This window comes from Narcine bancroftii, chromosome 6 (genome assembly GCF_036971445.1).
Source record: "Narcine bancroftii isolate sNarBan1 chromosome 6, sNarBan1.hap1, whole genome shotgun sequence".
Classification (NCBI taxonomy): Eukaryota; Metazoa; Chordata; class Chondrichthyes; order Torpediniformes; family Narcinidae; genus Narcine; species Narcine bancroftii.
Window position 1 is genome coordinate 135824317 of NC_091474.1, and position 16592 is coordinate 135840908.

At 42.0% G+C, this 16592-nt stretch overlaps 1 protein-coding gene across 7 annotated transcripts in view; it reads left to right on the top strand.

Moving 5' to 3' along the window:
• The window catches only part of fam135a (family with sequence similarity 135 member A), a 210493-nt gene that overhangs the window by 70740 nt on the left and 123161 nt on the right, over nt 1–16592 (top strand). For 6 of the 7 annotated variants that reach the window (XM_069886143.1, XM_069886142.1, XM_069886144.1 and 3 more), the window contains one exon: nt 11605–11778. In XM_069886143.1, the coding sequence (XP_069742244.1) occupies nt 11605–11778 (174 nt within the window). Of the gene's footprint in view, nt 1–4627; nt 4835–11604; nt 11779–16592 lie in introns of those variants that run through there. The other variant, XM_069886147.1, reaches the window with a different exon arrangement.

Here is a 16592-nt window from a genome sequence, read left to right on the forward strand (position 1 = left end):
TTTCCTGCATAACAATGCCCTTCTTTCCCTGCGCGCTGTCCCTGTCTGTTGGCTGTGTAGTAAGGCCAGCGCCATTTTGGGGTCGCTAGCCTTTAAGCTGCCCTTGCTGTTCACCCACTGGTTCTCTTGTTGGGGTCAGTGCCACTGCACGGGCTACTGGCCTTTGGTTATGCTCATCGCCGTCGCGGCATGCTGCCACATTACCCTCCACCCAAGAACTGCCGGTATTGTCCTTGGTGCCTGGAGGCTAAGTTTCTACAGTCTTTGGTGGCTTGCCTCTACTGTGTATGTTGGTGTCTCAACTAGCTGCCGGGTTCAGCCTGTCTATGGTGAAGACCTCCTTCCTCCAGGTTGAACGTGGTCCCAATGTTGCGGATGACCCAGAACGGATCCTCGTATGGCTTCTGAAGTGGTAGATGATGTGCACCCCTGCAAATGGAAAACATACCTCATGGTCCTACAGGTCTTTGGGTATGTTATTCCTTGCGTGACCATGCCTGGAATGTGGAATCGGGGCCATGTTGTGGAACGCTGCAGTCGTCCTGCTGTCCGCATGGAGATAGTACGAATTCACCCGGGACCACCAGTGGAGCTCCATGGACGAGTTCGGCAGAAGAGGTGTTGAGGAACTCCTTGGGTGTCGTGTAGATGCTCAACATCGCCCATGGTAGCTTGTCTACCCAGTTGGGTCCTTGGAATCTGGTCATGAGTGTGGTTTTGAGGTGCCCGTGGAAGTACTCCACCAGCTCATTTGATTGTGGGTGGTGGTAAGACGTGTGATACATTTAGGCACCCCACAAGCTGGCAAGGTTGGACCACAGACTGAAGGTGAACTGGACCCATCTATTGGATGTAATGAGGGACGGTAACCCGAACCATGCCTCCCAGGACGAGGTGAGGGCCCTGGTACATGATGTTCTGGACGTGTCTGCCAGTGGGACTGGGAAACCCTGGATACTGGCAAGGGTCTTACTATGTCCATGTGGATGTGGTCGAATCTTCATTCTGTGGGCTCGAACTGCTGAGGTGAGGTCTTGGTGTGCTGTTGTACCTTGGTTGTTTTGCACGACGTGCATGCCTTCACCCACCTGCTGACCTGTTTCCGCAATTCATGCCACACATATTTGCTGATCACCAGCCAGACCGTGGTCTGATGGATGGGTGAGCCAGACTGTGGATGGCTCCAAGCCACCAGGACAATGGGTCTGAGCTGACTGATGGCTATGTGGCACAGGAGGATGATGTTAACCGTACTGATTGGGATGTCCTGGAGCTGCAGTCCCGATATGGCAGTCCTGTATTGGGGCATTTTCTCATCTTTCTTCTGCGCCTCCACCGGTGCCTGAAGTCCACTTCCCTCAATAGCACGTGGACAGTGCGTCGGCCACCACCTTGTCCTTGCCAGAGATGTACGTTACATCTGTGGTGTACCCCAAGATGTAAAACAGGTGTCGTTGCTGGCGGGCCGACCAGGGGTCCGAGATCTTGGCCAAGGCGAACGTCAGGGGCTTGTGATCTGTGGAAGCTGTGAAGGACCTGACCTCTAGAAAGTACCTGAAGTGTTGGATGGCTAAGTATAGCACCAGTAGCTAGCTCTCTGTTCAAAGCGCTGTACTTCAGTTCTGGAGGCCGCAGATGTTTGCTGAAGAAAGCAAGCATCCGCCAACTTCCTTTGATCTGCTGCTCCAGAACCTCCGATCACCATTTCTGAGGCATCTACTTTCAGGGCCGATGGATTGTCTCACCTGGAATGTGCCAGGAGAGCAGTGTCCGCCAGGGATTCCTTGGCCTTCACAAAGACATCCGCTGACTCCTCATCCCAGGTGATGTCCTTCGCCTTGCCTGGCATCCGGGCGAACAAGGGCCGAATGATCTGGGAAGATGAACCTTCGATAGAAATTGATCATCCCCATGAACTCCTGTGTCCCTTAGTCGTGTCAGGTCTGGGGAACTTCTGAATGGCCTCCATTTTACTGGGTAGCGGTGTGGCTCCTTCCCTGGTTATCCTGTGGCCTAGGAAGTCGATGGCCTCAAATCCGAACTGGCATTTGGCTGGGTTGATCGTCAGGCCAAACTCACTCAGTCAGGTGTAGAGGTTGTGGAGGTGCGCCATATATTCCTGTTGGTTCCTGCTCGCCACCAGGATGTCGTCCATTTACACGAAGGTGCCATCTCGGGCTCAGCCCACTGCATCCATGAGTCACTGGAAGGTCAATGCGGCGTTCTTTAACTCGAACAGCATTCGGAGGAATTGGAAAAGGCCGAGCGGGGTGATGATGGCTGTCACGAGGATGTTAACTGGGAGAAGATCCTTGCCCCATGCAGGTTAGCATCAAAGTCCTGGATGTGCGGCACGGGGTACCGATCCAGTGTTGTAGCCTCACTGAGCTGGCGGTGGTCGCTGCATGGTCTCGAGTCCCCAGTTAATTAGGGTACCATGTGCAGGGGAGAGCCTGTGGGCTCTCTGACCATTGTACAATACCGAGCTCCTCCAGCATCCTGCATTCCTGCTTCGCCAGCTGGAGCTTCTCCAGAGGAAGGCGTCTTGCCCTTGTGTGGAATGGCAGGCCCTGGGTCAGAATGTGGTGCTGTACTCCCATGTTGGGACATCACCGTGGTGAATTGGGAGGTGAGCATTGCAGGGAACTCGGCTAGGACCCTGGTGTACTTGTCCAACCTCTAAACAGAGTCCAGGTGGTGTGCTGGGAGCCTGGCCTCTTTGAGGGGGAAGTTTTGAAAAGTCTTGGCATGAACCATTCTCCTTTCCTCAAGGTCCACTAGCAGTCTGTGGGCACATAGGAAATCTGCCCCAAGGAGCGGCTGTTCCACTGCGGCCAGTGTGAACACCCACGAGATGTTGCAATTTAGAGCTCAAATGTAAGGGAATTGTATACAGTTAATAATAGGACACTTAAAAGCATTGACATGCATAGGGATCTGAAAGTTCAGGTCCATCGTTCTTTAAAATTGGGCATTAAGTAGATTGGGAGGTAAGTGAAATGTATTTTATAATTTCCTTCATTGGGAGGGCATTGCGTTTAAAAGTAAGGAAGTCATGTTTTGAGCTATGTAAAAAATTTTGTTAAACTGCACTTAAAATGTATGTGATTCTGGTGCCCCATTACAGAAATGATGTAAAAGCTTTGGAAAGATTGCAGAAGATATTTACCAGGATGTTGCCTGGATCAGAGGAAATGAGTTATAAGGCAAGGTTGGACAAACTTGTTTTGTTTTCTTAGGAGCTCGGATGGGGGGAGAGAGTTGTTGATCTGACAGGTTTATAAAATTATGGAAGGCATTAATAGATTAGACAAAATCATTTTCCCTCTATAAAAATATCAAAGGCTAGAAGACATGCGTTTAAGGTAGTGGGGAGAAAAGGGTTTAAAGGAAATATGCAGGACAAATTTTTTTATGCAGAATGATAAATATCTGGAATGGGCTGTTAGGAGTAAAGGTTGAGGCAGATATGATAGTTGTGCAGATTGACACATGACCATGCAGGGGAGAGAAGAGTATGGATCTTGTGCAAGCAGCAGAGTTGGTTTAATTTGGGCACCATGTTCATTTGGCCAAAGGGGCTACGCAGCAGGTTTTAATATTTTGAATGAAGTAGCTTTTACACTACATTTATTTTCCATGAAAATTTAGTCTCACATTTTACTTTTGCCGTCATAGTCAATTTCATACAGCTTCTTTAGATCGATGTTTTTGACTTTCATTGACATTTTAACATTCTTGCTTTGTGTTATAGACCTATATTATTGTTCTGGAACAAATATTGAGAAAGAATGCCTGAGAGCACAGAAAAGAAGAATATGCCCCATATCCACACAGAAATGGGCTGAGCATGGAGCCATATTGATTCCTGTAATATGAAAGTGGAGATAATGTCCTCTCTGGTTTTTTTTCAGCTCAGACTTGCATTCTTTACTATTGCAAATATTGGTGTATTTTGTTTTGATGAGATAACTGAAAGAGCAGATCAACATGATGTATTCGATTATTGTGTCCATTGACTTCCAGAAGGCTTTTGATAAGGTCCCAAAAAGATGCTTATCAGCAGGGTTGAAGCACATGACAAAATGGTTGTGAACTTGGCCAATTAAGTCATCAGAGGGTCGTGATGAATAGTTGTCTTTCAAACTGGAGTAAGGTGAAAAGTCATGTTCCCCATGGATCTCTGTAGCGACATTAGCTTTTTTAATGTCTATTAATAACCTAGACTTGGATGTGCAGGATAGAATTATTGAACTAGATTTAGAGATGCGGGCCCTATTTTCAAAATGTAAATGACACAAAGCCTGAAATAGTGTTAAATTGTATCAGATATAAGGAAGATGTTAGAATAGGCAAATGATTGGCAGATGACAGTAATGTTGAGACATATGAGGTGTTGTTGTATTTTGATAAGGAATAAGAAAAGAGGTTACTGTTCTGAAAGTGTGACTTGAGGATTATGGGTGTACAAGTCATTGGAAATGGTAGAACAGGTGAGAAAGCAACACAAAAAGCATGCATTATTGTGTGTTTTATTCAAAGAGGCATAGAGTATAAAAGCAGGGAGGTCCACTAAAATCATATTTAACGTTTTGTAAAATACTGGTTGCACCTCAACTAAAGTATTGAATTCAATTCTGCTTGCTTCATTTATAGGAAGGATTAAGAGGGTACAGAAAGGATTTACAGGAAAGGTTCCTGAGATGAGGGACTGTGGTTACAAAAGAGGAATGTTTGTTTACTTGTGAGAAGTCTGAGAAGATTTGATAGAAATCTGGAGTAGAATGTATCCATTAATGGAGAGGTTTTGGGCAACAGGTAAAAACTAAAAAAGGTAAGAAATAAGAGCAACATGATGAATATCATTTTTACACAGTATTTTATATCTTGGATGTGCTGTCTATATGTGAGCTGAAAACGGGTTATTTGTGGCTTTCAATAGAGAATTGGATAAATATATCGTGAGAAAATATTTGCAAGGCTATAAAAATGAAGGTTAGTTAAGCTGTGTGTTGCTCTTATATCAAGCTTCTGGAGATACAGGCTTCATAAGATAAAGAAGCAGGAGTAAGCCACTCACCCTATCTATCTGCTCCATAATTCCATCATGAGCTGATACATTCTCCCACTCAGCCCCACTCCCGAGCCTTCTCCCCATAACTCTTGATGTCCTGACTATTCTGATACCTGTCAATTCCTTTCTTAAATACTCCCAACAACTTGGCCTCCACATCCACCCAAGGTAGTAAATTCCAGAAGTTCAAGCTTTCTGGCTAAAGAAATTCCTTTGCATCTCTGTTATAAATGGATGCCCTTCAGTCCTGAAGTTGTGCCCTTTTGTCTGAGACTCTCCCACCATGTTAAACAACTTGACTCCATCTACTCTGTCCATGATCTCCTGTGCTGTAATCATTTCTATGGTTTTTAGGATAATGTTTGATTTGTCAGCAGGATCTTTCCTTCTTCCTGGGAAGTTTATCTTGATCATAGCTATTTGTAATTGCAGACTGGTTTGAACCAACATTGATTGCTTTCTTCTCAGATCTCTTGGAATTGCTTATGTGCAAAGATCATATTGGTTGTGTGGCTGTTTGCCAAAGAAAATATGTTGAATCTTTCAGGATTGTTTTAATAGGATTTGCACATAGTTGCTGGTTCACTTTTTCATTTACTCAATTTTTTGGAATACACTTTATTGCCCATCCCTAATTTCCCTTGAGAAGGTGAGCCAGTTTTTGAGCTGCTGAGAGGCAAGTTGAGAGGGGTCTAGGATTTTGCTTCCAGTGAAAAGGAAGGGATAGTGATATATTTCCATTTATATATAAAATTCTCTGATTTATCTGCTTCTATTTTATTTATTTCTAGCTGAATCCATGCTGGTTTTTCTCCCTCTTGGAAAAAAAAAGAGAAAAATCTCAATTGTGCTGCTCTATAATAATTTTTTAAAATTTGGTAATTGTAATCCTCCTAATTTAAATTTCCATGTTAATTTTTCTGATGCAACTCTTGCCATTTTTCCTTTCGAAATAAATTTTCTTGTTGATGAATAATTTACACCTGGCACTTGCACCTGGAAGTTTCCAATGCAGGTTGTTGAGGGCCCAGGATTTGAAACTGCTTTTATGATTGTCAAGAAAAGTTGTTGGAATGTAATTTGTAGATGGTACAGCTGCAACCATAATGCACTGATGGTCATGCTTTGGAATATATAGGATGGTTGAAAAGATGCCAGTGGAGCAGATTTCTGGATGTTTTCCAGTTTCATAAGGTTTGCTCAAGCTATACTCATTCAATCAAATGGAGAACATTCTGACGCTCTCCTGATTTGTGCTTTGTGCTAGTTTTTGTGCAGGAGTCTCTGTGGTCACTGTACCTGCTTTTACAGTCTCAGAACTTGTGTGACTGGTCCAATTCATTTTTTTTTAATCACCCCCATTATGCTGATAGGGACTTGATGTGGTATTATCATTGAATGTGAAGGGTATGTGGTAAGGTTCTCAGTGGCTGGAGATTATCATTGCCTGGTAATTTCATGGAACATGCACAGCGCTGTCCATAATATTTGGAACAAATGTATATATTTTTTTTTTGCCCCTATGCTCCACAATTTTCAATTTGTAATCAAACAATTCACATCTGATGAAAGTGCACATTCCAGATTTTATTAAAGATTATACATTTTGGTTTGACCATGTAGAAATTACACCACCTTTTATTCATGGTTCCCCTATTTCAGGGCACCATAATGCCATTTGGTTTGACTGGTGTTTGTGATTACTCAGGTAGGTTAAATGACTTAACTGGTGCAGATTTCTAAGCTTTAGATCACCTTTGGAATCTGAAGTTGCCATTTTTCAACATGAGGACCAGAATTGTGCCAATAAAAGTCAAAGAAGCTATTATGAGGCTGAAAAACAAGAATAAAACAGCAAGAGACGTTGCCTAAACCTTAGGATTAGCAAAATCAATAGTTTGGAACATTAAGAAGAGCATACACATGAGCTCAATAATCGTAAAGGGACTAGTGGCCAGAGGAAGATCTCCACTGCTGATGACAGAAGAATTCTCATCATCATGAAGACAAATCCCCGAACGACTGTCTGACAGATCAGAAACACTCTTCAGGATGTGTCAATGACTACTGTCTGCAGAAGGCTTCAAGAACAGAAAAACAAAGGCTACTCTGCAAGATGCAAATCACTAGTTAGCCACAGAAACAGGATGACCAGATTATAGTTTGCCAAGAAATATTTAAAAGAGCCTGCAGAATTCTGGAAAAAAATCTTGTGGATGAATGGGGCCAAGATTAACCTGTACAGAATGAAGGTAAGAACAAAGTGTGGAGGTGTCAAGAAACTGCCTTGGATCCAAAGCATACCACCTCATCAGTGAAACATAGTGGTGGGGGTATTATGGCCTGAGCATGTATGGCTGCTACAGGTACTGGCACATTTTTTTTCATTGATGTAAATGTTGATGACAATTATCCCAAACATACTGCTAAACAACAAAGGAGTTTTTGAAAGCTAAAATCTGGAAAACTCTTGAATGGCTAAGTCAGTCACCAGATCTATATCCAATTAAGCATGCCTTCCATATACTGAAGAGAAAACTTAAAGGGACAAACCCCTGAAACAAGCAGGAACTGGTGATAACTGCAGTAGAGACCTGGCAGAGCCTCACCAGAGAAGGTACTCTGATGCCTGTGTATCACAGACTTCAAGCAGTCATTGCATGCAAGGGATATGCAACAAGGTACAAAACATGTCTACTTTAATATGCATATCATTGCTATGTCCAAAATATTATGGTCCTCTAAAATTAGGGGCTTATAAAAAGTGCTATAATTTCTACATGATCAAACCAAAATTAACACAAATACCCTTGAATAAAACTTTAATAACATATGAATTGTTTGATTACAAATTTAAAGCTGTGGAAACAGGGGCAAATAAAGGAAAAAGAACTTGTCTTTGTCCCAGCATTGTATCTTGCTGAACCTCCTGCAATAATGTAGGGTCTTGCTTTGATTAATGTGCATAATTTTGGTCCCCTTATTTAAAGAGACCAGTTGAAGAGAAAATACAATGAATATTCACCTTACTGCTTCAATTTACACATGAGGAGTGATGTCTAGCTGGGGTCTTTATTTATAATTTTACAGTTTACGAGGTAATTTCATTGCAACTTTCAAAGTTTTTGCAGAACTCAAAAGGCTGGATCCAGGGAAGGTATTTTCTCCTGAGGAAACACGTTCTCTTCCCCACCCCCCAGTTTCGCACTGGGCTCTTAAACTGCAGTACCTGGGTAGCCCTCCTGGGTCCCAGGTGCAATTACTGGGGCAAAGGTGCTGGAAGCACCTTTTAAACTGCAGGGGGGGTCGACGCAGAAATCGCCAACCCTGTGATTTCAGAGGGATCCCACCCTCATGATAACACAGTAAGTGACACACCATATGCTCATGGGAACTTGTCAGTAAGTCACCCCACTGTCAAGCGACACCCACTCTATCAATCGTGCGTGACTCCTCCCCCCTTCAAAAACATCCCACTGCCGCAAATGTTGAGCTGTCACTGCAATCTGGAGTGGCGTTTTCAGCAGTGGTAGTTCACAGCACCCCCCCCCCCCACTCTTCATACTCTCCCTAACTGAAGTAGCAACCTCTCTTTACCCCCCCCCCCCCACCATTTTTCATGACAGTTTGAAAGGGCCTACTATTTCCTCTGGTTGATGACTCAAACAAGGGCTCAGTCTCAGAATGAAGGATGAGTAGGTCATTTAGGACTCCGATGAGAACAAATATCGTCTTTCAGTGGGTAGAGAGATGTCATGGTATCAAGACAACAGTATTTCAGAAGAGAACATTATTCTCTACTCCAAAGAACTTTAGAGGCTGGGTCATAGCGTTCATTCACAGCAGAGAGTGAAGGAATATCAGTTATTTAAGGAGTAGCAGAACTTGGGGATTTTTTTAAACATAGGGGAGGTAGAACGACTTGGTGAGTGGGAGAGTAAATCTAAAGAGTTAGATGGTCTATTCCTCTGGATTCTTATGTTCTTCCAATTTTGAAAGTAACTCAATAGAAAATTTAGTGTTGGTGCATAAAAAGTAAAAGACCTAGGAAAGCATCTGTCTACTGTAATTTACTTTTGATTAGTTAGAAAATGCAAGGATCAAAGAAGTAATATATGTATACACCTTCATAATATGGAGATAACTTGATCATATTTGTCTTTGGCAGATTTCTATTTGTGTTTGAATTGGCTGAGTTAATAACGTACCAGTCAGGTATACAACTGACATGCAAGTATGATGTATAAAATTTACATGTGAAATTCCAGTGCCACTATATCTTGTTGGTTTCTTACAAAGCTGCTCTGACTGCTCCTTTGTTAATTTGAAATGTGTCCCTGTGGATGCATTGTGTATTATCGCAGATGACAAAATGATTCGGAGCAACCGAGACTTTATTAATCTTTCTAAAAGTACCTTCACAAATGTTTCTAGCATATTTGGGATCAGAGGTGGAAAGGGTCAGCAAATTTAAATTCTTGGGAGTTACTCTCTCAGAGGATGTTTACTGGATCCAAAATAGTAATGTCATAGTGAAGAATTTTGAATAACATCAGAAATATTGGCAAACATCTACACATGTGGAGTGGAAAGTGTGCTGACTGGCACCAATATCTCTGAGCTGAAAGCCCTGCCCAAGGTTGTGCACAGAGCCCAGTGCATCACAGAAAAATCCTCCCCACTATCGAGAATATCTACAGGAAACGCTGCCTTTGGAGAACAGCAGCATTAAGGATTCACAATATCCAGGATATGCTCTTTTGCCCTCATGGAAAAGGTATAGGTGCCACAAATTTCAGGAACAATAGCTACCCCTCCACCATCAGACTCCTAAACCACAGACTCCATCAGAGGCTCACTTAAAGGCTCTTACTTTCCACAATATTTATTCTTGAATATTTTCTGAATTGCACAGTCAGTTTGTTTATATTTTGTTCTTTGTTTGCATTTCCTTCTTTTGTATACATATCTTTTATCATGAATGCAGTTTATATATCCAGCAAAGTTGAAATTCTGCCTCGCCTGCAGGAAAGATAATCTCAGGATTGTATGTGATGTTATATATGTATTCTGACAATAAATTTGAACTAACTTCCAGTAAAATAAAGATCTTTGAATAGATCATAATTTAATAATATTTTCTGACAATAATCATCTGTTTTGAAAGTACTACTGAGATTTGTAGGACTGTAGCTTTTAAATGTTTCTGCTATTTCAGGGCAAACAATGGAATTATTTTTGTTTACAGGTACACAATCTTTTATCCAGAACCCTTGGGGGACAGTGTGTTCCGAATTTTGGATTTTTCTGGATTTCGGAAAGCCCACTTGAATTGTGCTGCCGTCTCCACCTCCAACCCCTTCCAGCAGCTCGGCCACCTCCCCCAACCGTTGGTCCCTTGGCTGCCCAACTTGTGCTGCCACCTCTCTCCCCACTTGCTAGATTTTGGAGCTTTCTGGATTTTAGATGTCCGGATAAAGGATCGTGTACCTGTACGTGAAAATAAATGAAATCTTAACCTTGATCTCGATCATAACTGAACGGTTAGTTTGTGTGTACTGCTAGGACTGGTTCTGGCTTTCATTCATTATTTAAGTGGAATATGTGGATGCACAAAAAGCTAGGATAGTCATCTGTGTGTTTAATATATTGCCAATAATGCTTTATACTTTAATTATACATCAGCTATCCCTCATTTTGAAGTTATATACACAAGTGTATTGTTCAAGATATAGAAGTTCTTTGATTCATTTTTGGAAACAATTATGTTTTTATAAATAGACATGCCATTTTGTCTTCTCATCACAGGTAATTCATAACTTTAATACATTTAATTCTCATCATGGATAATTCATAGTTCAACATGTTTACGTGGCAAATCATTTATCCTGTTATTCTTTATTGTGTGGAGTGTGTGAACTTGTAATTTGTTTCTCAACACTCTGGCCTACTTGCCTCTGTAGATGCACAATGTATCAGAATTTCCAGTAGCTATGTTTACATTTGACTCCTGCACAGTCTGTTAACTCTATCAGTTTAGGATCAAATAGAACATTTAACATCCCACTCCTTCCTTACCAGTCAATTTTTCAAATTAAATTACTTTAATTAACAACTTCTCTGTTCAATCTGTTAGATTGTAGCTAAGGACAAGAAGCATGCTAATTTTAGGGAGATATTGCTGCCTTACCTCCTTGAAATTGAGTGATAGCTAGCAACTGACCAAAAATATGTTGTGTGATGTAACCTATGATTTTGGATTTTGTACAGCTAAGAAAATAAATCAGAGATGTTAGTCCAAAAAGGAAGGGAAAGTGGGTTGCTAAATATAAGTAATCCCTCACAAAAATTTTAATGGGAAATATATTTTTATATCAGAAGTATTTTCACCACTGATGTCCCCACCACTCAATGCTCAGAATATAAAGCCAAGCATTCCTTCGGCGAGTAGTTGATACAGATCATTTATGAAGGTAGTAACCACCCAGATCAATTTAAAAATCTAATATTAAAAATTTATTTATTTTCAGATTCGAAGACCTGAATTCTCTACAACTAATTAGTAGTCGGACATTAAAACTGCATTTCAATGTACATCGAGGACTTCATCACCATGTTAATGTTATGTTTGATTATTTCCACCTCTCCGTTGTATCAATTACTATACATGCCTCCTTGGTTGCTCTTCACCAGCCTCTAATAAGGTGAGTCTTTAGACATTGTTAATAATGTAGAAAGAGCAACATACAATTTTAAATAAAATCTTATAAACTCTGGTAATGCTTAATAACGTAGGATTCAGTCAACACAAGTTCTTCATTCTGTTGCATTTATTGATGATTGTAAAGGAAAGTGAAAGATTGTGTTGTGAATGTTTTTTTGAAGTTATTTTAGGGATGTGGATGACTCTCATTGCCTATCCTCAATTATTGCCCTTGAGAAAGTGATGGTGTGCATCCTCCTTGAACTGCTGCAATCCTCGTGTGTGAGGCAACATACTTCCAATCAGGATGATGGATAAGTTGGACGAGTCTAGAAAATAGCAGTATTCCTATACACCTGCACTCTTCCTTCCTCCTAGGAGGATTAGGCTGCAAGGTTGGTGATGCTGTCTAGAAAGCCTCAGGAGTAACTATGATGGTAGTGATAGAGGCACTGGATGTTTAAAGAGATGCAGAGAATACCAGACCAAAGCACTGCTTATTAAAAGTGGAAACTGCTATTAGTTGTGGAAAGGTTTTGCAGTGTCATGGAGTCATATAGTACAAAAACAAGCCATTCAATACTCACAAATCCAATACAGTATACCAGCACTTGGTCCATATTCTTTCTTTGTTGATTGGAGTGTTCGACCAGATGCTTTTTTGAAATGTTCTTATTTTGTAAACCTCTATTAGGTCACTACTTTTCTGTCTGGTTGTATATGTACAGTCAGATGATAATAAACTTGAACTTTCTCAAGTGGTGCTTTCCAAATTAAAACCATCCTCTGGCTGAATAAGAAATCTCAGATTTCTTCTTACCTCAATCTTGAGGTTAATCTTGAGCCTGTGCTCTCTGGTTTTGGATTCTCTATTTTGAGGAAATGTTTACTTGTCTCTCATTGCCCCAACTCCCTCTTCTCATAACTGAAACTATTAATCCCAAGCAACATTCTGATGAATCTCCTCTCTGTATCCTCTCCAGTGCAATCACATGGGGTGACCAGAACAACGCAAAATATTCCAGCTGTATCCTCACCAAAGTTTTATGTAGTTGTGCTATGACCTAAGTTTTTGTATTATCTGCCTCAGTAAATGAATGCCAACTTCCCATGTACCTTCACCATCCTATCTACCATTCTTCCCATATTTAGCGATCTATAGATGTATATCAAGGTTCCTGTGTTCCTCTACCTGTGCCACATGCTAGTGAGGTTAGAAATAGGAGGATAATACAGATTAATGCGTGGCTAAAAACATGGTGTAGAAGGGAGGGCTTCTGGATCATTGAGCTCTCTTCCAGGGAATCTGGAACCTGTTCCAACAGGACAGTTTGCATCTGAACTGGAAGTGGATTAATATCCTTGCAGGAACGTTTGCTAGTGCTGCTCTGATGGGTTAAACTAGATTTGTAGGGGAGGGGAACCAGCGTGTCAGAGCAGATAGAAGAGTGGAGGTGGGAAATAATAATGTTAAAATTGCATGCACTGTTAGAAAGTCAACGGGTTGAATGTGGTGGAAATGTTCTTAAGTGCATCTATTTCAGCATAAGGAGTATTGTAGGAAAGACAGATGAGCTCAAAGCATAGATTGGCACATGGAATTATGACATTGTAGCCATTAGTGAAACGATTGCAGCTTAATGTTCTGGGCTTCTGTTGCTTTAGACACGATAGAATGTGGGTGGGAAGATGAAAGGGGGAGGAGTGACATTGCTCGTCAGGGAAAATATCACAGTTGTGCTCAGGCAGGACAGACTAGAGGGCTCACCTACAAAGGCTATATGAGTGGAGCTGAGGAACGGTAAGGTTATGACCATTATCATGGGGTTGTATTATAGACCACCCAGTAGTCAGTGAGAATTGGAGAAGCAAATCTGTAGAGAGATAGCAGACAGATGCAGGAAACATAAGGTTATGATTGTAGATCTTTCCACATATTGACTGGGACTTTCATACTATAAAAGTCTGGATGGCTTAGAGTTTGTTGAATGTGTTCAGGAAAGTTTTGTAAATCAGTATATAGCACTACCAACAGAGAGAGTTAATACTTGATCTCCTATTTGGAACGAGACAAGATAGGTGACAGAAGTATGTGTCGGGGAACATTTTGGGTCCAGTGACCATAATGCCATTAGTTTCAAGTTAATTATGGAGAAGAATAAGTCTGGGCCCCAGGTTGAGATTCTAAATTGGAGAAAGGCCAATTTTTAAGGAAATGAGAGAGGATCTAGAATAAGCGGATTGGGATAAATTGATTTTGGGCAAGGATGTGCAAGGTAAGTGGAGGACCTTCAAAGTGAAATTTTGAGAGTATAGAGTTTGTATGTTCCTGTCAGGATCAAAGGCGAGGTTAAAAGGTATAGGAAACCCTGGTGTTCAAGGGATATTGAGGATCTGGTTTGGAAGAAGAGAGAGGTGTATAGCAGGAATAGGCAACATGGAGCAAATGAGGTGCATGAGGAGTATATTAAAAAAAGGGTTTCTACAGGTATATTAAGAGCAGAAGGATAGTAGAATCAGAATTTATTGATGTGAACAAGTCCTGGAATTCGGTGTTCTGCAGCAGCATCATACTTTAAACGTTCATTTTATACCATTGTACGACATCACTAATAAAAAAAAAATAATATTGCACAAAAAGTAAGACAGTGCCTTTGGTTCATAAAATTATTGATTATTCAGGAATCTGTCCTTGTACTGTTCAGTATTTGTCTTTAGGCTCCTGTACCTTTTTCCGATGGTAGCAAATTGAGGAGGGCATGGCCTGGGCATGCAGGCTGCTTTTTTAAGACACTTCCTCGTAGATGTCCTCTGGAGTGAAGTCTGGTGCCTGTGATGTCGCAGGCCGAGTTAACAACCCTTTGGAATTTATTGTTGTCTTTAGACATGGTGCTTCCATACAAGGCTGTGAAGCAACCAGTCAGAATATGCATCATGGTACACCTGTAGAAGTTTACAAGAGTCTCTGATGATATGCCAAATCTCAGACACCTAACAAATTATAGCCACTGGCGTGCATTCTTTGTTATTGCATCAACATGATGGCTCCAGGACAGCTCCTCGGAGATGTGACCCCCAGAAATTTGAAATTCTTGACCCTTTCAAATACTAATCTCTCGTTGAGGACTGGTTCGTGTTCCCCTGACTTCCTCCTAAAGTCCACAATCATCTCCTTGGTTTTGCTGACATTGAATACAAGGTTGTTATCATTTGCACCATACAACCATCTGATCCATCTCCCTCCCATACATCATCTTATTGCCGTTTGTGATTCTGCCAACAGCTGTGGTGTCATTGGCAAACTTGTAGATGGCATTGGAATTGGACCTGGCCCCACAGTCATGGGTGTATAGTGAGTAGAGCAGTGGGCTGAATACACATCCTTGGAGGTGCCCCCTTGTTGATAATCAGCGAGGAAGAGACATTGTTTCCAATTCGTACTAACTGTGGTCTTCCGATAAGAGTCAAGGATCCAGTTGCAGAGGTGGATACAGAGGCCTAGAGCTTGAAGTTTCTTGACCAACACTGAGGGAATAATGGTATTGAAGGCTAATCTGTCGTCGATAAAGAGCAATCGTATGTATGAATGATTGTTTTTGATATGGTCCAGAGCTGCGTGGAGAGCCAGTGATATTGTGTCTGCTGTGGAGTGATTATGACGATAGGCGAACTGCAGTGGGTCAAGATCTTTGCTTAGGTGCATGTTAATTCTGGCCATCACCAACCTCTCAAAGCATTTCATCACCGTAAAAGTTAGTGCTACTGGGCAGTAGTCATTGAGGCAACTCACACTGCTCTTCTTTGGTACTGGGATGATTGATGCCCTTTTGAAGCAGGTTGGGACCTCTGACTGTCGTAATGAGAGGTTGAAAATGTCCATGAACACTTCGGCTAGTTAGTTTGCTCAGGTTTTCAGTACCCTGCCAGGTATGCCATCCGGCCCTGTCGCCTGTTCACCCTCTTGAATGATGTTCTGATGTCGCCCCCCCCCCCCCCCCCAGAGACAGATACCACAGGGTCCTCAGCCTTTTCAGGAATTCTAGTCGGCGCTGTTTGGTTCTTCAAATTGGGCATAAAAGGTGTTCAGTTCATCGGACAGTGAAGCATCACAGCCGTCTATACTATTCACCTTTGCTTTGGAGGCTGTAATGGCCTGCACACCTTGCCCTAGCTGGCATGTATCTCTCTCTCTCTCTCTCTCTCTCTCTCTCACTCTCTCTCTTCCCCCCCCCCCCTTTGGAATTGTCACTTTGCCTCAGAGATGACCTTCCACAGGTTGTGTCTGGACTTCTTGTAAAGATCTCAATCCCTGGCCTTCAATCCCCTCATTCTTTCCCTCAGCAGGCTGGGGATTCTATGATTCATCCAGAGCTTCTGATTGGGGAATACCCAGTATGTGCGCATGGGCATACATTCGTCCACGCAGGTCTTGATGAAGTCAGTGACACTTGTTGCATATTCATTCAAGTTAGGGGATGAGCTTTTGAACATGTTCCAGTCCATAGATTCAAAGCACTCCTGCAGATGCTCCTCCACCTCCCTCCACCACATTTTCACCGTCTTAACCACTGGTGCTACGATCTTCAATTTCTGCTTATACACTACGAGTATGAGTACAGCCAGATGATCAGATTTGCTGAAGTGTAGTCATGGTATGGCTCGATTATGCGTTCTTCATGGTGGTGTAGCAATGGTCCAGTGTGCTGGTTCCCCTGGTCTCACAAGTGACAGGTTGATGTTAATTTGTCAGAGATTTCTTCAGGTTGGCCAGATTGAAGTCTCCTACAATGATCGGGAAAGCATCAGGATGTGCTG